The sequence below is a fragment of the Nicotiana tabacum genome, chromosome 23 (assembly GCF_000715075.1).
Source record: "Nicotiana tabacum cultivar K326 chromosome 23, ASM71507v2, whole genome shotgun sequence".
Taxonomy (NCBI): domain Eukaryota; kingdom Viridiplantae; phylum Streptophyta; class Magnoliopsida; order Solanales; family Solanaceae; genus Nicotiana; species Nicotiana tabacum.
In genome coordinates this window covers 75,974,005-75,998,414 of record NC_134102.1, presented here as the reverse complement: position 1 = coordinate 75,998,414, position 24,410 = coordinate 75,974,005, and the positions used below count along the sequence as shown (strand labels likewise).

Here is a 24,410-nt window from a genome sequence, read left to right as displayed (position 1 = left end):
GGATCAACCTTAATACCCTCGCCTGATACAATATGCCCCAAAAATGCTACATAATTTAGCCAAAACTCACATTTAGAGAACTTAGCATATAGCTTTTGTTCCCGCAGCATCTGAAGCACCACCCTCAAATGCTGCTCGTGCTCCTCCTTACTGCGCGAGTAGATCAAAATATCATCAATGAAGACAATGGCAAACGAATCGATATATGGCCGGAATACCTTGTTCATCAAATCCATGAACGTTGTCGGGGCATTAGTCAAACCGAAGGACATCACCAGAAACTCATAATGACCATATCTAGTCCGAAAAGCAGTCTTCGGAACATCCGACTCCCGAATCTTCAACTAATGGTACCCCGACCTCAAGTAGATCTTAGAGAACACCCTAGCACCCTGCAACTGGTCGAATAGATCATCAATACACGGCAACGAGTACTTGTTCTTAATAGTGACTTTGCTGAATTGTCGAAAATCAATACACATCCGTATAGTACCATCCTTCTTCTTCACAAATAATACCGGTGCACCCCAAGGCGATACACTCGGTCTGATGAACCCTTTGGCTAGTAACTCCTCAAGTTATTCTTTCAATTCTTTCAATTCTTTCGGAGCCATGTGATATGGTGGGATAAATATAGGCTGGGTATCTGGAGCCAAGTCAATACATAAATTAATATCACGATCTGGTGGCATGCCTGGAAGATCTGAAGGAAATACATCGGAGAACTCTCGAACTACAAGCACTGAATCAATAGTCAGAGTCTCTGCAGTAGTATCCCAAACATAGGCTAGATAAGCTAAACAACCCTTCTCAACCATGTGTTGAGCCTTCATAAAAGAAATAACCCGATTAAATGCACTAATAGACGAACCCTTCCACTCCAGCCTAGGCAATGTTGGAATAGCCAAGGTAACAGTCTTGGCATGACAATCTAGGATGGCATGATACGGAGATAACCAGTCCATGCCCAGGATGATTTCAAAGTCGGCCATCTCAAGCAATAGGAGATCTGCTCTAGTTTCATAACCACAGAATGTAATAATACAGGATCGGTAGATCCGATTCACAACAACAGAATCGCCCACAGGAGTGGACACATAAATAGGAGTACTCAAGGACTCACGAGAAACACCTAGGATTGGAGCAAATAGAAATGACACATAGGAATATGTAGATCCTGGATCAAATAATACGGAGTCATATTTGCCGCAAACAAAAATAATACATGTAATCATGGCATCTGAGGCCTCTGCATCTGTTCTGGCCGAAAAAGCATAGAACCGAGCTGGAGCGCCAGCTGGCTAGCCTCCGCCTGGCTGACCTCCACCTCTTGGACGGCCCCTACCCACCTGTCCTCCACCTTTTGGTGGTCGGACTACTAGTGGAGCAACTGGTGTGGTAATCATAGGCTGCTGACCCTGCTGCACTGGTCTACCCCGAAGCCTGGGGCAGAATCTCCGCATGTGACTGGGATCCCCGCACTAGTAACAACTCTTCGGTGCGATGGGCTGCTGACTAAGAGTCTGGCCTTGGTGACTTGAATACCCACTGGAAGAATCCTAAATAGCCGGTGGGCGATAAGAACTCTCTGGCATAGAACTGAAATAAGGTCGCACTGGAGGACCCCGAGGAGGCTGTGGTGCTGGATATGGGGGCTTGCTGGACTGTCCTCTCATGAAATGACCTCTACTCCCAGACGGAGCACCTATGAACTCTCCAGAATACCTAAAGCACTTATCTCTCATAATCTGTTCTCGGCTACGCTGACGCACACCCTCAATCCTCCGGGCTATCTCCACGACCAACTCATAAGAAGTCCACATCTCAACCTCTCGGGCCATAGTGGCCTGAATGTCAGTATGTAAACCTGCAACAAACCCCCGCACTCTCTCCGCCTCAGTAGGGAGTATCATAAGCGCATAGCGAGATAACTCACAGAACCTCACCTCATAATCGGTCACTGACATCTAACCCTGCTGGAGGTGCTCAAACTGAAACCGCAACTCTTCCCTCTGGGAGGGTGGAATATACATGTCCAGAAAAATACGGGTGAACCTGTCCCAAGTCATGGGAGGAGAATTTGCTGGTCTGCCAAGAAGATAAGACTTTCACCATCTACGGGCTCTGCCCTCCAGCTGAAAAGTAGCAAAGTCTACCCCATGAGACTCCAATATCCTCATGTTGTGCAGTTTGTCCTTGCACCGATCAATGAAGTCCTGGGGATCCTTACGTCGCTCACCCCCAAAGACAGAAGGATGTAGTCTAGTCCATCTGTCCAATAGTTTATACGGATCGGCGGCTGCAGCTGGCCTGGGCTCAGGTGTAGTTGCTACCACTGGCTGGGCTCCACCCACGGGTAGTGCACCCTGGGGCTGATATACAACAGCTGCCTGCCCGTGAGCCTGTGCGGTAGGGGTTTGTGCTCCCCCGCCCGCCTGAGATGTGACTGGGTCTGCTGGAAATAAACTGGCATGGGTCATAGTGTCCATGAACAGCAACATATGACCCATGACATCCTGGAATCCCAGTGCAGATGTGAAATCCACCGGAGCTGGCTCTGCCACAGGTACCTCACCATGTTCCTCAATAACGGGATCCTCTGCTGGACCCACTGGCAGCATAACTGGAACAATCATGGGACGTCCCCGTCCCCTACCACGGGCTGGAGCCCTCCCTCGGCCTCTGGCAACTGGGAGAGTAACTCTACCCTGGTTTGGAACCTCGTTAGAGCGCGTTCTCACCATCTATGAGAGAATAAGAGAAAGATATTAAGTTCTACATAAATTGTACGATGGAAGATGAAGAAAGGTAGTTTCCTAACACCCTATAGCCTCTCGAAGATAAGTACAGACGTCTCCGTACCGATCCACAAGACTCTATTATGTCTGCTCATAACTTGTGAGACCTACGTGAACCTAGTGCTCTGATACCATATTGTCACGACCCAATTTCACCTAAAGGTCGTGATGGCGCCCAACACTACAGCTAGGCAAGCCAACTAGTAATTTAAACACATATTCAATTCTTTACAATTAACCGAGTAATTAAACTCTTCTTACTTGCAAGAATTAAAACAATATGAAAAGATTCTAGTAAATTACAATAATCAAGAAAATAATCAAATCCAAAAATTCTACTAGTGTGTGTGCCAAGACCTGATGTCACAAGTGTATGAGCATCTAGTAGATTATACAAAAATTATAAATAATGTCTGAAATGAAATAGACAGAATAAAATTACTAGAAGAGGCACTAGTTGTTGTAGAACGGCTCAGAAAGTAGCTCACCGCTAAGCCTCTGGATAACGCGGGTGCGCACCGATAGGTCCAACGATAGCACCTGTCTCAGGTCCTGCATAAAAAGTGCAGCAAGTGTAGCATGAGTACGTAAACAACGTGTACCCATTAAGTATCAAGCCTAATCTCGAAGAGGTAGAGACGAGAGATCGACTTTGACACTCATTAAGGGTCAATAATAATAATTGAAAATATCTAAATCAACATGATTCATAGAATTAACAATAATTTTATTTAACCAGCAGAAATAATTAAAATTCCTTCAAATATAATAATTTCTAATCTATTAATTAAATTCACAAGCTGCAATTAAAATATCAAGGTATCGTGTAATTATTATTATTATTAGGCACGATTTCTGCCGAGGTCGTACGGCCCGATCCAGAGTGTCGTGTATACTGCCGAGGGACGTGCGGCGCAATCCATTGATGCATCTATACTGTCGAGACGTTCAGCCCGCTCCACAAGAAAGGAGGACATTTTCTTATGTACCTCCGGAATGAGAGTATATTTATTATAAGATTAAATCGAGAGAATGAACAATTTTTTTTAACAATAAATTAATTTAAACAGGAAATTAAGTATATGAGATTTCCATATTTTATTATATTTCCTTAATAATTCACAATATAGTTCAAATACTTTAATTAAATAAAGGATACAATTTATCACATGTAATTCATGATTTGAGTTCTAAACTACCCGGACTTTAGCATAAATAGTAGCTACGCACGGACTCTCGTCACCTCGTGCGTACGAAGCCCCCACAATTAGCAACAATTATTAATTTAAATCATCTATGGGGTAGATTTCCCCCTCACAAGGTTAGACAAGAGACTTACCTCAACTTGCTCCAAATTAATCCACTAGTAGGCCTTTTCCTCGATTATCCAACTCTAAATGGCTCGAATCTAGCCAAAATAATTCGATACAATCACTAAAAATTATAGGAATCAATTTCATAAGAAAATACTACATTTTTCAATAAAAATCCGAAATTAACTCAAAATTTGACTGTGGAACCCACGTCTCGGAATTCAGTGAAAGTTACGAAATATGAATGCCCATTCAACCACGAGTCTACCCATACCAAAATTACTAAATTTAGATAACAATTCGGCCCCCAAATCTATTCAAGAGGGTTTTTCAAAATTTTCTAACTTAATTCACTAATTAAATGATAAAAACAGTGATGGGTTCGGGTAATTTAACCAATATTGAGTTAAGAACACTTACCCCACTGTTTTTTCTGTAAATCTCCCAAAAATCGCCTCAATCCGAGCTCCAAATCGGTAAAATTCAGAACTTAAACTCTCTGCCCAGTGATTTCTTCTACGCGATCGCAAACTTCCTCACGCGATTGCATAGCACAAAATTTTACTGCCCAAAAATAACCCTACGCTATCGCGGACTTGTCCACGCGATCGCAAAGTTCAAACTTACAGGCCTACGCGATCGCAAAGCACAAACACGTGGCCTCCCCTTATGCTCCACTTACTCTACGCGAACGTGACCTTCTTCACGCGTTCGCGAATACCAAACTCCCACACCTACGCGATCGCGACCCTATTTACGTGATCGCGAAGAACAAAATATATCACTGCCTCAAACAAGCCTACGCGATCGCAAACTATCTCAAGCGATCACGTAGAACAAAGTCACCTATGCCCAAATTGCACTACGCGATCGCTGACGAACTTACGCGATCGCGTATAAGGAAATCAGAAGAAAAATATCAGCAGCTATCATAAATCTCTCAAAGGCCAAAAATAATCTATTATCCGTCCGAAACTCACCCGAGCCCTTCCGGACCTCAACCAAATATACCAACAAGTCCTAAAATATCATAAGAACTTAGTCTAAACCTCAAATCTCATCAAACAACGCTAAAACCACGAATCATACTCCAATTCAAGCTTAATGAAATTTACAATTTTCAACTTCTACATTCGGTGCCGAAACCTATCAAATCAAGTCCGATTGACCTCAAATTTTGCACACAAGTCATAAATGACATAACGGAGCTATAAAAATTTTTAGAACTGAGTTCCGACTCCAGTATCAAAAAGTCAATTCCCCGGTCAAACTTCCAAACTTAAATTCCTATTTTAGTCATTTCAAGCCTAATTTAACTACGAACTTCCAAATAAAATTTCGAACACGCTCTTAAGCCCAAAATTACCATACAGAGCTATTGAAACTGTCAAATTCTGATTCCAGGGTCGTTTTCTCAAAATATTGACCGAAATCAAACTTAGCATTTGAAGGCCAACTTAAGGAACCAAGTGTTCTAATTTCAATCCGAACACTTCCAAATCCCGAACCAACCATCCCCGCAAGTCATAAATTAATAAAAAAATATACAAAAAATTTTATTTAGGAAAACGGGGTTCTAAAAGTCAAAATGACCGGTTGGATCATTACAATATTTGAATCTGCCATTCTCTCCCCCCCCCCCCGGTTCATCTTCTTCCCCAACCCCCATCCTAGTTTTGTCTACCCCTTATATTTCACCTCTCCAACCCCCATGACTAAGAAGAAAAAGAAAAAGAAGAAGAAAAGAGGAGCTATTGGGTCTTGTAAAAATCACCATTATTGACATTTTGAAAAAGCTCAAAAATTTAATCGGGTCTTGTTGATTTTGGTGTTCCATGACCTAGAAAATTAGTTTGAATTCGTGATTATTGTTGAGTAAAAATTTACTAAAAATATGCTTAAAATTTGGTGATTAATTTTGATAAAATTCAAAAAATACTATTAATAAGTTTGAAACTTTGGGTTTGAGCTTGAATTTGAAATTTGTATAAGGATTTATGATGAATATTGTTAAAACTTGTTAAAAATCAGCAAAGAGTTTGAATCTATAGTTAGGGAAGAAGGTGCTTGTGGTGGAAGGGTTGGTGGTAGTATGGTGGTAGTGGAGAAGATGATGGGGTTGGGGAGATGAGGAGGGGGCGGGATTTTTTATTTTCTGTATTATTTTTCTTTGGGAAGATGAGGAGAAGGTGTGGGTTGTGGGGGGCAGAGGTTTTTTTTCCAATTTTTTTTTTCTCGATTTATGACACGTGTCAGATGTTGATTGGCGCGTGTAATAGCAATATTTAAGCAGATGTGGTCAAATACCGAAGTGGTGTGTAATTGATACATCTTTCAAAGTTTTGGTGTGTTATTCACATATTTAATAGCTGTGTTTGGGGACAAGGTCAAAAAAATGACATAAATCGTCCCTTATCTTTAAGAGTAGGTTTATGATAGTCCCTTAAATATGCACTTACCATTTTTAGTCCTTTAAGTATTCAAAAACTTATCAATTTTGGTCTTCGTCTACTTTTAACCAAGCACCGTCAGTTTATTTTTATAGCTTGTTGTAACGTCGAAACATAAAATAATTTAGCGTTTTATCTTTTATTTCTCTCTCCCCGTTTCTTGTTTTCTCCCAAATTATTTCTCTCTCCCTGTTTCTTTTTTATCTTATCTGAGCAGTGGGTGGCGGCGACGGAGAACGGGAACTGGTGGAGATAGGGATAGAGCTATCGCCCTATTTCTTGTAGGGTTTATGGCGGCCCATAACATCTCTTTCTCGCCGGTCCAACCCATTTTTCAGAACCCCTTTTCCCTGCTTTACGACGATGAAGATTGTCCGCTATCTGAGCCTTTCATTAAATTGGCGATGAAGGCTGTGAGGACTTCCCCAAAAAGGGCGATAAGGGCCTCCGATCGTGATGTAAATTACAAGTTATTCAGCTGAATAATAAATATTGCAATTGTCTTTCTTAATGTGTAGTAGTATTTTGTGGTTCGCTTTAGATTATTAATTTAAAGGCAAGCAAGGATAATAGTCCTTTGTACTTAATTATGTAATAAAAGTGTCACAATGGTTGACTATTTTGTATTTTATTTATTCGGAGAGCATATGTCTTTGGTCATCATTTTATTTGAGTTAATGTGATATGCTAAGCAAGTGGAATACTAATAAATAATCATGAAACTGCAGAAAATATTGTTGTAAAATAAAGAACACAATTGAGCCAAAAATATAGTGTCATTTTCATGTTAATAAATACTCATTACATCAATAAAACAGTAGAAAACCGTACAAAATTGCAAAAAAAAAAAAAGCATAAAACTAGAAAACCCATCATCAAATTGCAAAAAACAGCAACCAAACTGCAGCAAAAATCAGCAACTGAACTGTACAAAAAATGAGCACCACACTGCACCACAACCAGCACCAAACTACGCCAAAAATCAGCAACTGAACTACACAAAAAATGAGCACCACACTGTACCAGAACCAGCACCAAACTACGCCAAAAATCAGCAACTAAACTGCAAAATCTGCAATAAACTGGAGCACTTCACTTTGTTGAGTTGAATGCATATTAGCTTGGGTCTCTGAAACTCTTCGACCCTGGATAAATAAATAATATCATTACACAAGTTGAACATAATTATTTGAGCGTAATATTCTATAAGTTAAACAAAAAATTACTGGTAGTTTTGTTGGAGGAGATGATGAAGATGATTCCCTTAATTGCTGAGTAACATTATGAGAATCAATCTGCCCCAAATTATATTTGCAAGCCCTTTTGTTATGTCTAGTATTGTGACATATATTCCATCCTAAAGTTTTCTGCTTTCTTCTCATTTTTGTCCTACTTGCTCTCGCCCTCTTAAAGTTATTATGCAAGTGTCTTAAGTTATTAGGATCAAGCCCAATAACAGTAGGACGGTAGCTCTATCCCTTACTCCACCGGTTCCAGTTCTCCATCGCTGCCTTCGCCGCCACCCACTGCTCAAATAAGATAAAAAAGAAACGGGGAGAGAGAAATAAAAGACAAAGAGCTAAATTATTTTATGTTTTGAGCTGGGGCAAGTTGTTAAAATAAACTGGCGATGCTTGGCTAAAAGTAGACTTAACCAAAATTGATAAGTTTTTGATTACTTAAATGACTAAAAACGGCATATTTAAGGGACTATCGTAAACGTATTCCTAAAGATAAGGGACCATTTTTGTCACAGGTAAAGTATGTATTTTGACGACAACATCTGAAAAAGCTCTGTTTCTCCATAGAAAGCAGGTCTTCAATCTTTACTCATCTATTGTCATTGTTCTTCTGAATAATAAATATTTCCAAGTTTTTCTCATATGATGTTATATCAATCATGCACTTGCGGCTTTCTTTTAAAACGGTTTTTCTAGGGTTCTATACTTAAAAAGGGTTCTGTAATAAGGTTGTAAACGCTCTTGATAAATTACCAGTTTGCTGTTCCTTAAGTCGTCGTTTGAATTTTGATTAACACTTAAACTCTCAATCTCGTCTTTTCCCCCCAAGATTCGTCTCTTTTTTACTTTTATTTTAAGTGTAGAAACAAAGGAGTAAAAACTACTTCTTCCTTCCAAAATTGTGTGACTTTACTTATTTTTTTTCCTAGAGTTAAACCCATTTTATTTCAATTTTTCTATATCTATTTTCTAGAATTTTTGATGTTTTAATTGAAGAAAAGAACTTTCAATTTGGGCAATTTTTTATGCTGTACCTGTATCTGAGAATTTGACATCACACATGCTTCAACCATCTAATTTGATTTTTCTTAACTGCAGTTTTATGAAACGGGGAATGACCAACGGAAAGCGGAAAACACTCTGTGACTTCTTTCCTGGATCTGGTTCAATTCTTCTTTTCTTTTACTTGATTTATTTGTCTTCCACTGTGATAATGCAAGCGTTACTACACATTAACAGGTCATTTGGTTCACATACTAGTTATGCGATATTATGATGCAAGGATCATTATGCTGTGAATAAAATTAGAAATGATAATTATTAGTTGAATAATGGAGTTATTATTATCAAAAAAAAGTTTATTAATGGAGTTATTATGAATGATAATACAGGGAATATAATATAGGGAGTACTTACTTTAAGGAGATTTTTGTCTTTAAATACTTGTATCCTGGTATTGCTAATACAAGTTTATTTTTTCACACTCTATCCCTTATGATTTAATATATCAATTCCTACATAACTTAATGTGGTTATTTTTTTAATATCATCAACCAAATCCTACATTAGTTATAGGGGGGTCATTTTATTTCCTTCATGGTCAACCAAATGCTGCATAAGTTATCGGGGATTATTTTTCTAATCTTCCCACCAAACACAATTATTTTATACGGAATTTTATGTTGGCACTGTTTTTCATAATCCCTCCAACCAAATGGCGCGTTATTAGTTATTTATCTCGTTTTCCAGATGAACCAAGGAAGGGGAAAGGTCATGAGTGTGGACCAAGAAATGCAAATCTCAGGGAAGAGGGCAGTAGTAACGTTGGGAAAGAGCATGTTTTCAAGGAAGAAACAGCTTATCGAGCTATGGCAAGGTTTTTCTGTCAATCTGGTATATCTCCAAAGTCAATAGAAAACGTGTACTTCAAAAACTTAATTGCTTATCTTAATCCACAAACTCGTTTTTCATCTGCCATTCTCTCACGGTATTGCTTGAAATTGTATGAGGAAGAGAAAGCGAGAGTTAAAGAAAATTTGAGAAGCTTGAATGGACGGGTTAGCCTCTCAGTTGAGAGGTTAACGTATAACAAGTTCCATGACTTTGGCTACTGGCGTTCCTCGGATTTTGAGGAAAATTGTTTTGATTTCATTTGTTTAAGAGTCCATTTCATTGATAAAGACTGGAAGCTACGGAGTTGGGTTATTAACGTTAGATCTTTTGGTGCGTATGACGATTACATTGGCGAGACAATTAAGTGTCTTTCAGATTTTGGTATTGGAGATAAAGTATCTGCTGTCACTGTGCATAGCTATCTGGACTTTGATGAGATTATTGAGGTCATTAAAAGTAAACTTCTTGAAAAGAAAAGGCTCCAATTAGATGGACAATTGTTTCGCGTGTCTTGTTGTGCAGACATTTTTAGTTCAATGGTGAAAAAAGCATTTGGGATGATAGAGGATTTAATCAGTGACATTCGACTCATAGTATTTTGGGGCAAATCACTACCAGTTTGGAATGTGACATTTCATAAATTAAAGGAAGCTTTGGAGTTAGAGGCTAAAGGAGAATACTTGAAAGATGATTATAAGGATTATGATATACCTTCGCCCCAAGAGTGGGAGAAAGTTAGGGGAGTATGTAAACTTGTAGGACATGTCTATACTGCAGCAGAAGTGCTATTTATGTCAAAACGTCCCACTGCAGGTCTCTACTTCCACAATCTCAATAAGCTTCGATTTAATCTGATGAAAGAGTTTGTGAGTTCAGATGAATTTGTCAGAAATTTAGCCAACATTATGCTGAAAAAGTTTGACGAGTATTGGAAGAATATATATTTGGTGTTGGCTCTAGCTACTATTATGGATCCACGCTACAAAGTGAAGTACTTAGATTTCTGTTTCTTGAAGTATGAAAATAACGATCATTTACCGCTCACATCTATCTTGGAGGCAATCCGAAGCCTTCTCTATGACTATGTGGTGCACAGGTCCACAATGGAGTATCCTATGAGCGATGACGATTCTGACACGGGTGAAGATCTCCTTGAACCAACGGAAATTGTTAATGATCCTAGTTTTGGATTTGACTGTTCAGAAGAGTTTAGCAAATTCATCGAAACAACTAGTCAGCCACCAAAGTCAGAAATTGACTGCTATCTAGAAGAACCTATTGTGCCTTGGACTAAGAACTTTGATGAGTTGAGTTGGTGGAAAGCTGCAAGCCCTAAATATCCTGCCCTATCAAATTTAGCTCGTGATCTTTTGTCAATTCAATTGTCTCTTGTTACAGGCTATGATGCTTATTTTACAGATGTGCGTGAACCTGATAGCCACGTGACTTCCCTGGAGTCAGATTTAGTGAATGCCTTGATGTCTACCAAAAGCTGGTTTGATAAACAGCGTCGTAATGCGGTAATCACTGATTCTTCTGTTCTCATCCATTCGTTTCTTTCATTATTTAGTTCTTCCTGATTAAATGCTAGAAGTGGAGACGGATGACTTAATACGGATATATCAAACCAATTCTCTTTTCTGCTACACGTAGTCTTCTAGCTCACTTTAAATGTGGGGTTTCTTCTTTAAGCTGTTGTGCTAGTGAGCAGATTGAGATTTGAACTTTGTGCAGTTACTACGAGCAGGGTCATTATGGTACATATCATGTCTTATTTATAAAAGAAAAAAAAGGAAGCCATTTCTCAAATTGCAACCAAGCAATAGGCGGAAGATAAAATGTTGAATTGGCGCAGCACTTTTGGTACATATATTAATGAGCCAACTCGGTCCTACTCCCTAACAGGAAAAGGGGGCTGATGATCCATGTGAATCTCTTTGAATGTCTATCTCTCTCTTACTTCAGAATTGACTGACGATGTTCATTCTTGTTATTGAACTAGAAAAGAACTTTGTCGTTGTGAACTCAGATCTCATCTGTTTCTCTTTCAACCCAAAAAGTGAAAACAGATTTGATAACCACGCCCAATGAGCTTTAGACTGCTTGTGGTTCAGTGATCCTCAATGCCTCGTGGGGAAAATTAACTCCAAAGCAAACTTGATTAGCAAAAGACAAGAAATATTACTGGGTGAGGGTCTCGACGAGCCAGAGGAACAGACCCCGATGCTCAAATCAATGATGTTTCTGGGTCCTCTATATGGTTTTTGAAGCTATAGAGTGGTTGCTTTTGGTTTGTCACTTCTGACAATTTTATATAGCTGGATTTATGGGTTACCCTTTAACAGAGGCAATGAGTGTATAGGTACTCATTCCTTCAACTCATGATAGATTGAACTTGTTATGGCATGAAAACAGTATTTTCAGGCTTATAGTTCAGTATTAAGATAGCATGAAACATCTTTTCATTGGATACAGAATCTAGTCAAAACAGTCTTGAGATTCACTGTCAAAGCCAATAGCTATCTACTCCAGAAAATCTGTCACAACAACAATACATACAAAGTTTGCAGACGCGGACTAACTTCTACTTATTAGGCGACTGAAGTGCGTGAAAGGAGCTCTTAGGCTAGAGGCCGGGACTATCCAATAAGGTATACAGCGTGGCCGTAGCCTTCCAAACATTATCTTTGAACTGAGCATGCCATCAGGTAAGAGTAGGCAAGGAGACAATAATTTCATTGGCTAAAATAGAAGCTTAAAATTGAAAAGCTCTTCAATAGTTGCTTGTTAGGTTAATCTGACAATCAAGTGACACCAACAGTTGAAATAGCATGTGGGTGTGAAAAGTCAGTGTCAAACCTGGGTAATGGCCCTTCTGCCTTGCTGCTTCACATCAAAGGCAGAAGTTGATCGCATATCGCAGGGGTCACCTGTCAATGGACGCTCCCACTTCTTGATTATTGGTTATTAACATCTTATTCACGCTTCTTCAGTATATACAACATTATCCTTGGATTGTATAGCTCAGAAAAATAATGAAGATGTGGATTTAATTCGGCAATGACAAACGTTATCCGCAAATGACCAGAATGGTTTGAGCAGAGACTTGTGCGATTTTGTGCTTGCTTTTATGGAGTTTCATTAGGATATGTCTGACTGTTAAATTTCTTATATGTATATTTTCCATGCTGAAGGAATGAAAGGTTCACTTTTCTGCTGATATTTGGTACCTTTTGTTCTCCAACTCAAAACTTTCAATGTTTAACATCCAAAATTAAAGCACAGCTAAAAACTTTCTCTTCCTTTTGCGGTGGGAAAGAAGTCTTGTTGCTCAAAACTTGGTCGAAACATCACCAGCATCATGTAGTCAAAGCTAGACTTCTATTTCAATTATCATAGCATCGTTCTTCTAGTTGCATTATCTTCTAGTTGATGATTCTCTAGTCTAGATCATAACTCAAAGTCTTGCATTTGATGTATTGGAATATTTAACTCAAAGCCTTTCCGTGTTTGCACCATTCTTATTTAGATGTTCCATTGAGGTCTTTGCTAACATCTCTTTTCTGTTCTCTGTAATTTAACTCTCTTCTTGTATGTTGTACTGACTCAACTTTTGCTTTCATGCAGATGGAAGCTGAGGGCTCAGCAGTGCAGAATAATTGATTTGAGAGGAACTTTTTCTTTTTGTTGGAAGATTGAGTTTCCAAGAAAGCCTTTATTAGGATAACTTCCTATCTGAAATAGTCCATTGTGATCCTTAGGTGGAATGCTAGCTATTATTGCAGCTACTTCTTCACCCCAAATGTTAAATAGCCCAGGGAATCTTTATTTCATCAGATGTTGAGGGAAGAGTAGTCAATCTGGAGAAAATCTTGAAAGTATTCAGCAGCAGAGACTCTGAAGGATGAATGTGAAATTATCTTAGGATAAGAAATTGAAGGAAAGAGCAATACTTCCAATATGAGGAATCGAATAGCGAACGGATCCTATGGTTTGATATCTGATTTAAGTTAGGGTCTATTAAACTGACTCAAAGTTTGGAGTCTCTAAAGGCTTATTAGACCAGACAGAGCTCCATCCACAGACCACACGCATTGTCGAGATTCCTTACATGTATTCTTGTGAATCTTGCGAGAAATATTTTCCATAGACCACACCCATACCACTGTCGTATAGCGAATAAGAAGATTGACAGTTGTCTCTGTGCCATTTTGAGGGATGCAAGGCGCCACCTTTTAAGCTAAATGCTGCTTTGATGTAACATAAGGTGGAGTGGTATGTTCTCCATGATCATGTTGATTGTCGTCTGTCCAGAATTCTTCCACAAAATCCTGTGAAACAATATATATATATGGAGAGACCTAAGAAGAACCACAACAGGTTTGGATAAACAAGTTGGGAGTGATGGGGGTAGGGCAGGGAATGGGATAGGGTTGGGTTGTAAGTGGGCGTGGAGGTGGGGGTGTGATTGGGAGGGGGTGGTGGGGGTAGGGGTTGAGGTTGGGAGCGGAGGGGAGGAGGGGTTAGTGAGGGTGGGGAATAGGACGGCGAAGATTGGAAAAGAATTCTGGAAAATATTTTCCAAGGATAAGTTCATGAGAAACATGTTTTTCAAAACATTTAAGCCAATCAAACATAAAAAAGTTAGAAAATATTTTCCATCATACCAAATACACCTTTTGTTTCGAACATTTGTTATTAATAAAATCAATAGTATAAATATCATTAGCAGCTGGCGATAGATAACAAAGCTAACAGGCGATGGATAAAGAGAAGTTTATGAGTAACAACAGAAACAATAGTAAGCACATATCCGTCACCTATGAGTGATACATGTATTAATATTACACTTAGAATTTAGTATAAAACAATGTCAATTGTAGCATAATCAAATTTATAGTATTAATATATAAAAATTAACAGTGGTGTTAAGCAGGTAACAGAAAAATTAAAATTTCTTGGAGATTACAAGCAAAATCCATTGACAAAAAATTTTACAAGCTGCAAAATTGGTGGCAGACGTGCAACACAAGCAGAAACCTTTTCATTTTGCTCTCACCCCCTGCCAAAGCGAAGCCGTCTCACAAGGCTTTTGATTAAATCAAAATCTTCACAGATCTTGCAATATCTTGCAGCTCCTCCGTTGAAACCTTTTTCCAGACTCCACCAATCAGCAGGTGGCCTTTTGAACCTTCCAAAGGCATGTCGTCGTTGCCATTTTTATCCGAGAGAGAATCCCTGTCGTTGTTGCTATCACCAGGCTCCTCTGTCTTCCTCATTTTCTTAATACTAGGATGGTCGTCCAAGCATTCAATCGCAGAGGAAGCATCCCGCTTGCATCCACATTTATCAGTTTCTGGGATTTCATTGTCGGATGATTTTGCAACTTCTGCTGAATCATCAACAAAATCAAGAATCGGAAGGCGGCCAGTAGAACCAAATGTATGGGGCAGCATACCAATGGGGCATGGTTTCCATGCTTCTGCAACTACCCATCTGCTCCCGGCATCTGCTGTCTTCACGTTATTGCCCTTCACAACTCGGCACTTAATTAGTTCTAGCTTCTGAGCAGCCTGGCGAAGAGAATCTTCCCCCCTGGATAGTAGGAAGCTTTCCGAAATATTGGTGAAAGGATCCGAGTGAATAATCTCTGAATCAAATACGCTCAGTGAGCAGAGCTTATTTAACTTATGGAATAAAGAACTCCTTCCCATAATCTGAGCAATGACCAGAGCTGAATCCATCAGCTGATTATTGGTGTGAGAGGACAAAAGTAAACATTTACGTAATATTTGTTGCAGCGTTGCCTCTGGAAGACCAAGTTTTCTTGAAGAATCTTCCCTGTCAGCAGCAGAATCACTACGGTTAAGAGGCTTCAGTGTCTTCAGATTTCCAACTACCTCTTCACACAGATAGAATAATAGTTGAATTCGGAGAGATTCATTTTCATTTTCTAAAAAGCAATTTTCACCTGACAATGATTCATTAGAGAAACGAGTCATCAATAAAACGCTAAAACCCATTTTGTTAGACAAGCAAATAAAATTAAAATAAAACTAGAGAAGCATCATAGCAACTCTGGTTCAACTAAGATCAACTTCAAATGCACTCTGCTCAACTAAAACACCCGTGGCTCGTCTGGTCTCTCACATAAGAAAATATAACTCGGCATAAAACTTAGCATTACTAATACAATCATTCTAGCCTCTACATTACTAGTATAATGTCTGGTCACCATTTTCATTTGTCCATAAATAATACTACTTGCATAACTTATAAGAGAATCTACATAACATTTCATAACGGATAGAATATCGAATAACAACAACATACCCAGTGTAGTCTCACAAGTGGGGTCTGGGGAGGGTAGAGTGTACGCGGACCGTACCCCTGCCTTTAATCTAAGTTGCTCGGACTCGGGTACGGGTGTCCGATACGGGTGCAGATCTAAAGGTCAGATCCTTCGTGATCTAAATTTAAAGATTCGGGGGTACGGATCCAGGTACGGATACGGGTGTGGGGATTCGGCTAAAAATAATTTAATTATTTAAAAATAGAGTTATAAAAATGTCTAAATTATGAGACATTATGTGAAAAACTTACAAGGTATTCCGAAAAGGAGAAAATATTGAACAAGAGTAGAATTTTAGAAGGAGATAAAAGGAAAAGGACTGACATAGAAATTTATATATACAAGGTATTCCATTTTCTTCCATATCACCAAAGCTTTTGATTTGTTTTCAAAAATCATTGTGTCTGTCCCAAATTTCTCCGTTGATTTTGGTAAAAGTACCCAAAATCGGTTGACCAGATCCGACACGGATCTCACACCCATACCCACACCCACGTCGTGTCGACACGGGTGCGGCACTGAAAGTGAAGAGTCCGAGCAACTTAGCCTTTAATAGAATATCAAATAAGAATATTCATATTTGGTAAGACAAGAGTGGGTTGCTCTAGTGGTGAGTACCCTCCACTTCCAACCAAGAGGTTGTGAGTTCGAGTCGCCTCAAGAGCAAGGTGGGAGTTCTTGGAGGGAGGGAGCCGAGGGTCTATCGGAAACAACCTCTCTACCCCTGGGTAGGGGTAAGGTCTGAGTACAAACTACCCTTCCCATACCCCATTAGTGGGATTACACTGGGTTGTTGTTGTTGTTGTAATATTCATATTTGGTAAGAGCACCTAAAGTGAGAAATACAATTGAAGTAAGGCGCCTTGTTTTAGCATATAAAAACATTTAAAGCTAATTCTGGAATTTGGTATTAGAATCTCCGCTTAACAGTTTTTATGCATATCATCCCTCTATATATAATGCCTGTATCACTAGTTTGCGAACCAACCGACCGCTTGAAGCATTTGGAATATTTAGCATAGATGAAACGAGATCTAAAGGGAAATCCAGTCAAAACACACTATTTAATGTAGCTCCCAGCGCCTAGTTTATCAATTTCAAAGTTGATTAACTGCATACGAGAACATGCATAATTCCATGTTTCTGAGTCCCAGGCATATTACTAAGTGCATCTTACAACAAGACCAAGCACAAGTAATAACGGAAGTGAAAAAATGCTGCCTTAGATGTCTCAAACCAGAATTTCACTTACCAAGTTCATATTTCATGGCCTCCAAAGTCTCGATTTTGTCAAGAGCTGCCTGCAGAAGAGTCAGAAGCAACTCTGGTTCTCTATTTGACAGTTTTTTCAGTATTGGTTTCCAATAATCATATGCACTTTGGCTGTCAATGATTCCATGGAATTTCAAAGCATTCACCAACTCCCCATTTGGGGAATCTAATGGCTGCAGCATAAGTTCCAAAAGCACAGATATCACTTCGGAAGAAGAGGAAGTATATAATCGTAGAACGGCTTTGGTAGCTCTGGTAATCTGTTTCTTAGAACCTGAAACACAAATTATTCCAGAAAACTTAAGACCACCTAAAACACAATAAATATGCAGATGCTAAAGCATATGCCATCAATAATCAGTGCAAATCATTTTCATCAATTAAGCATCATACATAACAAACTTTGCAGGAAGCAACTCTATATTCTAAATACCATTTTGACTTTCAAGCCACACAGAATTTATACAGATATCACTGCACGAAAGTTAATTGACCAAAGATGCTAAATTCTACAATAACTAGAACCTTCGAAAAAACCTAAATGGTGGTAACTGATAACTGGACAGTCCTGAATCCTAAAGGATGTGACTGTGAGCATTTGTAATCCTCAAAGGATACACTAATTTTTTCAAAGCATCAACTTGCTAATGCACTCAGTGCATAAAATTGTCATTGTACGAAGCTTTAATAGTTCCAAGGTTTAATCCTCAGCTTTCCCAAAATAGTTACAAAGGAGGAAAGAGAAAATCACTGTAAGTGTCACTACTTTTGTGTGCGATAGATTTTCAAAACAGGCAGAGAAATTGTTCTAAAGCACACTTCATAAAAGCAGATGCAGCAACACTGCCACAGACATGAACCGTGGACTTAGAGACTTGAAGCTGAATAAAATTACCAGAACATGGTAGCAACCCAGAGGTGACAGGGAGAAACTTGTTTCTTGCACAAAGCTGCGCCAGTCTGATTCCTGTATAATAGAAACAAACTTATTGGAAAACTAGGAGAAAAGCCGAAACTTTTGCACTACTTATCTTTTCAAAAGGAAAAGGGAAACAAAAGAATAAGCCCAGCAAGAAGTTGTATTGGCTGATCATAATGTCAATCAACTCCATGTACAAAGTACGCTTCCTTTTCCTTTTCCTTTGTTTTTAATGAGAACAATTCCAGTTGCAGGACTAACTCAAAACCATTCAGCACATACAGGCGTGAAACAGTAACAAACTATGACAATAACTTCGCAATGGATAGCAAGAACAAAGATTACATAGCTGTGAACACTTGTTCAAGCAAAATATCAATGACGAAAAATGGGATCCTCCAGCGATTAGAATCAACACTTCTACACAAAAATCAGGAAAACTAACTATCAACAAAATCACGGTATCTTTTATGTTTTACCAAGACGATGAGAAAGAACTTGCACGGTTGCACCAAAATGAAAAGAAATAGTTCAATGAGATTTAAGAGCAAAATAGAGGTTCCATTCAGTGATGTGCCATCTAGTGAAATCCAGTTGCCATCCTCTGAATGTCTCAAAGGTGGAAGTACAGAGAGAAATAAGACGAGAAAAATAATGGGTGTTATTCTAAACAAATGGTACTTTTTAATTTTCGTCTGTTAGTTAAAAAACTGGTGCAAATCGTGATCTGTGAAACTTAATAGAATAGACAAATCATTAACATCTGGTAATTGTCTGATATTACTGGTCGATGTTGCAAGTGGAAAGAGCTTTCTCTTCATCAAAAGTGAATTGTGTAGCAAATTTAGTGACAGAATTTTTGAATGATTGTTTAATTTATTATGTAGATATGACATAGTATTTGAAAGTGAAATTATTGATGTGACCATTAATCATTTTCAAACATGAAAAAAATAATGAAAACACATCAAGGACAATCGTAATGGTGATATTTACATTCATACAATGTGCTTTAATGGTTTTAATTTAGATGATATTCATATACTCTGTACCCCACCTACAGGTGCTTACAAAAATACAATGTTAATGTACCGTCAAGGAGATCACAATCCTCATGCAAGAAGATTAAACAATGGATAATATCACTTGGCAAAACCACCATAATATAACAAGAGGTTAGAACTTCACTCACGCTTTTCTGAAGTACTCGATCTGGTAGTCTGCTTCATTTCCAATAAGGAAGCCATCTCTAGTAATCTGTGTTTGATTTCTTTCCTCAGATTGGCTGTTGGATCCCTTCGAATTGCTTTGCTTTGAGGTTCCCAATAATATGATTTCAACCAGTCAAGTGCCTGAAATTATTGACATCATTTAAAACATGATCCAGCTGGGACTTTCTGTTTGTCACTCGACTCACTCTTACAGACATGAGGAAAAGAAACTTAATGTGTACTCGTCACCATGTTTTATTTTTGGTTTACTACTTATTCTCCATTATATCAAATAGATTACCTTTTCCAGCTTTAATTTAATCAATTGTAGAAGTATAGAGTTTGGATGGATGACAGTAACTAAAGGTCTTGATGTGATTCAAAAGATTGTACAAGGCTCAAGGATAGAAATTTGAATTATTGGTATGGGGAAAGAAAAAGAAAAAGAAAAAGAGAGAACTACATTGTCCAGCCAAAACCCACATGCGCTTGGAATTTTAACAAGGCCACTGAATGCTCAGTCGTCGACTATGTTGCACGGAATCTTCATTTTAGTCGCCGCATCCGTGTTCACACGACATTGGTACTGGTAAGGGTGTGGGTTTCGTACCAGGTGTGGTCAATCGAGATCGGGTACTTTGACCACAATCCACGGACAAATTTGAGCAAAAGATGCTGCCTGCTAGTGCCTAGTGCCTACAACTTGAGAAATTCTTAAAATGAAAGATTGAATTATTAGCTGCACTCCACAACCACAGAATATTTCTCATAATTTAAGATATTTTTATAGATCTATTTTTCGAATTTTGAATTATTTTTAGCCGAATCCCCGCACCAATATCCATACTTGGATCCATACTCCCGAATCTTAAAATTTAGATTATGAAGGACCCGACATCTAGATCCGCACCCGGATTGGATACCCGCACCCCAGTCCGAGCAAACATAGGTCGTCGATATGGACAGTCAGCGGGATTCTGCTCCACCCAGCCCATGGACATGCCTACATCACATGTTGTCTAAACCATTGCAATCAAGTGCAAGGAAGGTTTCCAGCAAAGAGTTTCATCTTTATGACCCAATCATTATAGCATTTCAACACTTCTCCACAATGTCCACAGCTATTCAGTATAACAAATGTGATGCAAGATCATGCTTCCTTCAGCTCTCTCTATTTTATCTTCTTAAAATGTTTTTCATTCTCAAAAAAAAAATCATCTTCCAGAAAATGTTTCCTTCAGATTTTTCTTCTTCCACATCTAGTTGATACTTGCTAGGAAAAACCAAAGCAGCTAAGGTCAATCTCATTTACATTTATTCATAGTCTGAGAACCTGACATTGTTATCAAAGGCGAAAAGCACAAAAAAGCTCTAAGGTCTGTTGAGGCTTTAAGCGCAAAACGCAAAAATAAAGCGTGGGCTTTAAAGAAGAAAGGCGCAAATAGAAAAAAACTGCAAATATGTATGTGTAGTCCAACACTAATATCTATAAGCAAAAATATGGACAACGAAATTGAATAAAATTTACAATAAAGTGAAATATCAATTGTTTAGTGTCGCTTCTTCAGGATAATGCTCATTGGCAAGGAAAAGTATGCCTTAGAGCCTTGATGACAATACTGAAGTGCGCGCTAAGCGAGGCAAAGCGTTCAACATGTTTTGAGCCTCGCTTCAAGGCTTAAGCGCGTTTTAAGCGCGCCTTTAATAACACTGGAACCTGAAAATATAATATTGTCAACTGGCAAGCTTCCCAGTCCAGATCAGATCAAAGATATCTACCACTCAAAAGCAGCTTATTCAGTTGATAGCCTGATATCATGCAATCAGAGATGAAACGTCATGTTCTTAGACCAAATAGTTCACTCAGTCGGCTCCAAATTCATTTTAAATCACTGCTGAAAACCTAGATCCCTTTTTTTGAGAAATACTGCAGAAAACCTAGATCCTACTAAAATAACAAGAGAAAATGGAAAACCTGCTGCTATCCAAGAGGATCTCATAAGTATTACTAAGGCAGAAAAAACTGCATCACAAGAATAACACGATCCACAAAGCTACAAAGAATACAGAGACTTAGGAATCAATCATTTTCCAATAACTAGAGAATGAGAAATCTATCGCTAAAGAATAGGATATGCTGCATGTGTCTCTTTTTATATAGGTGATGTTTGGACCAAATCGCAGCACCTCAGCTAATCTATTGGACAGCTTACCCAGCCTGCTAGCACAGGTTCCAAAGTGACCCTCCACACCGAGCCTGAAGCAAATCATCTCACACCTAGTGTTGCAGCTAGACTTTAGATTACAGCAAACATAATTTGGCCTCCTCTGATTAGTTTTATCACTATAAACCTCAATATCTCTGTATTTCTAGAAGAGAATCCATCACTACACTAAATACTACTATAAATGTCAAAGTGGAATGGAACTTCAAGAACCTTTTTATTGGATAAATAGAACATCAGGAATTCATAGCTTCGACTGTAATAATATAATAAACGACACATATTTAAGAAAATGGTTATAGAGGGAAAGAAAGATATCTACCTTGGTAGAGGCAAGATGGACCAATTGCAGTGAAGGAAGATCACGATGAGAGCCCTCTACAAGGAAATAGCAACCACTTTTAAGAAAGGAACTTTTTCAAATTTGAATTTCCGTTGGAAAATCATAAGCCACAGCCAAACTAATATTGCTAACTGATGCAATTAAGTAACATATCATATATAGCTTCCAATTATTTTAAGCCTACAGCAGATGCAGAAGGAGGACAAGTTGATGCATCTAATATGATAAATCTCTATTACTAGCTTACTCACTCACAAAGACTAATAATTTTACTCTTTTTTTGGTTAGCAATCTACTCGTTGATGCTATGTATAAACTGACTTACATTTTCTTTTTATGACCGAGAAATCCCTGAGGGCTAGTGGCGCATGGTTCAAAACTCGGTGGATAATGAAAACTGACGTACACTTTTAACAACTTTTTTTTATACGGCTGACTTACATATAACAATCAACAACTGCCAGTTTTGAAGTTGTAAATATGCATAAACACTCACCATGGCGAACATCAATCAACATACGTGGAATTCCAATATCATTGGCTGCTTCACCTATTGAGATTTCTGTCTTCTTGCGGGTCTTCTCAACAACGCCATTTACAAGCCTTGAAAAGTAGTTATCATTATTATGCTGATTTTGCTAGCTAATAACGCACTCACCCACACACAACTGCTATCCTAATATACCACCGTTTTAGCCACAACAACCTCACAAATAAGAGGGCAAAGATGAAAAGTTAACTAAAGAACAAACTTAAAAGTGTACAACGGGTATTTCGACCAACAAGACTGCAAAGAAAACACTGCTGATTGTGTCATTTTTTGTACTGTACATAATGAAAGAGAAGATTCCATAACTATTAGAATGATACGAGCCGTGGAATGCTTGCATCAGGGTAGATTGCCTACATCACATCCCCTTGGGGTACGACCCTTCCCCGGACCCTCCGTGAACACGGGATGCTTTGTGCACCAGGCTGCCCTTTTTCACTTGTATTTTTTGGTATAAAGAGAGAATAACTTGTTGTATAAGATAGTTGGGAAAATTTGATAGATGAATGTAGTTTAGCCTACACTTATATCGTATATACTTTTTCAGTCAATCTTGGTGTATACATGAATAAAATAAATTTATTTAACTTTTAAAAATACAAAGAAAACAAAGTGTAAATAACATCACAATTTTTTAACAATGGTGTTATATTACCATTAAAAAAAAGGGCATTCTCGCAAATCACACAAACGGAGGAAAATTTTCTTTAAAAAAAAAACTAGTGACAAATGTACCTCATAATTGCCATGCAATATAGCATAGAAAGCATTTCTTCTGATTGCAAAGCATTTCCACCTAGGTCCTTCCTGCAAAAAAGAATTACCAAGAACAATGTTCATTTTAGGACTCCCAAGCAATATACATAAGAGGATAAATCAACATAACAACTCACTCCTAATATATACTCCCTCCATCCCAATTTATGTAAACTTGTTTGACCAGGCACGAGCTCTGAAAAATCGAAACTTATGGTCTAAAACAAGACATAGATATTTGTATGGCTATAATGAAAAGCGAAAAGTTAAATTATTCTATCATTCTATTAAAAAGGAAAGTGTATCACATAAATTGGGACAAAAAAGGGTTGAATCAGTAAAGAGTGACCTGAAAAAAGCATCTTTTTGCTGAATTTCAATAATTGAAGCTGTAACTTCTACTGCAACAGGAATGCACCCTCTGCTCCTCCACGTCGATATCTAATATCCCCAAGAAAAAAGTATTCAATTCAAATTTATAGCAAGAGAAAAAATTATTAGGGCAAAAAAATAGAAGGAAAAAAGCGTTTTTTTCTTTTGGGAGTTATTTACCCTTTGAAGAGCAAAAGCAACAGAAGGAGGAGAAGAAGAGAAAAGGGAATCTCGAACAGAGTTCCATTCATCCCAGCTTATCCACGGCACCAATTTGAATCCCTGAGAGTTGGTTTCAGCGATTTCGTCGTCAGCTGGTGGTTCGATAAACCCTAGAAGAGACTCCATTGTAGAGGAAGTTGAGAAGAATGAGGGAGGAGAGTCCGAGGGTTTAAGGGGTTTAACTCCGGGCCGGACAAGAGGACATTTTCTGGCCCGGTTCAGGGACTATGTGATACACATGGGAATTGTCATTTTATACGATAGTATACTTAAAATATATAGTAAGAATTTCTATTCTGTTTTATACAATTAATTTACTAGTGAGATAATTACAAGTAAATTTTTATGATTAATATCATTAATTGATAAAATAGTAGTATGTAATTTGCTTTAACATATTAGAATAAAATGTTAAATCTAATTTATCATGAGACTTACAATTTTCCATAAGGTAGCTCCAAATGTGTGGTGACAAAGCCATTTACATGAATAA

At 38.3% G+C, this 24,410-nt stretch overlaps 2 protein-coding genes across 6 annotated transcripts; one reads left to right on the top strand and one right to left on the bottom strand.

Moving 5' to 3' along the window:
- The first annotated feature begins 8,221 nt into the window (after nt 1–8,221).
- On the top strand, nt 8,222–14,024 carry LOC107827833 (zinc finger BED domain-containing protein RICESLEEPER 1). Of its 4 annotated transcripts, none has more exons than XR_012705934.1 (4): nt 8,222–8,376; nt 8,901–8,965; nt 9,552–12,403; nt 13,323–14,024. XR_012705934.1 is itself a non-coding variant. In XM_016655045.2 (4 exons), exons 2-4 carry the CDS (start codon nt 8,905–8,907, stop codon nt 13,356–13,358), a joined length of 1,761 nt encoding a protein of 586 aa, XP_016510531.1. In that variant the 5' UTR covers nt 8,223–8,376; nt 8,901–8,904; the 3' UTR covers nt 13,359–14,024. The 4 variants fall into 4 exon arrangements, 2 of the variants coding, with proteins under 2 accessions (XP_016510531.1, XP_016510530.1); XM_016655045.2 differs by having other exon boundaries at nt 8,223–8,376; nt 9,552–11,215; XM_016655044.2 differs by having other exon boundaries at nt 8,366–8,530; nt 9,552–11,215.
- A 437-nt stretch (nt 14,025–14,461) lies between these two features.
- On the bottom strand, nt 14,462–24,151 carry LOC107827832 (uncharacterized). Of its 2 annotated transcripts, XM_016655042.2 has the most exons (9): nt 23,876–24,151; nt 23,673–23,764; nt 23,303–23,374; nt 22,514–22,620; nt 21,997–22,052; nt 19,431–19,590; nt 18,215–18,286; nt 17,300–17,593; nt 14,462–15,666 (listed from the first exon to the last, which is right to left on the bottom strand). In XM_016655042.2, the coding sequence occupies exons 1-9, from the start codon at nt 24,041–24,043 to the stop codon at nt 14,792–14,794; spliced, it is 1,896 nt and encodes a 631-aa protein (XP_016510528.1). In that variant the 5' UTR covers nt 24,044–24,151; the 3' UTR covers nt 14,462–14,791. The 2 variants fall into 2 exon arrangements, with proteins under 2 accessions (XP_016510528.1, XP_016510529.1); XM_016655043.2 differs by lacking the exons at nt 23,673–23,764; nt 23,876–24,151 and adding an exon at nt 23,461–23,536.
- Nucleotides 24,152–24,410: the final 259 nt, after the last annotated feature.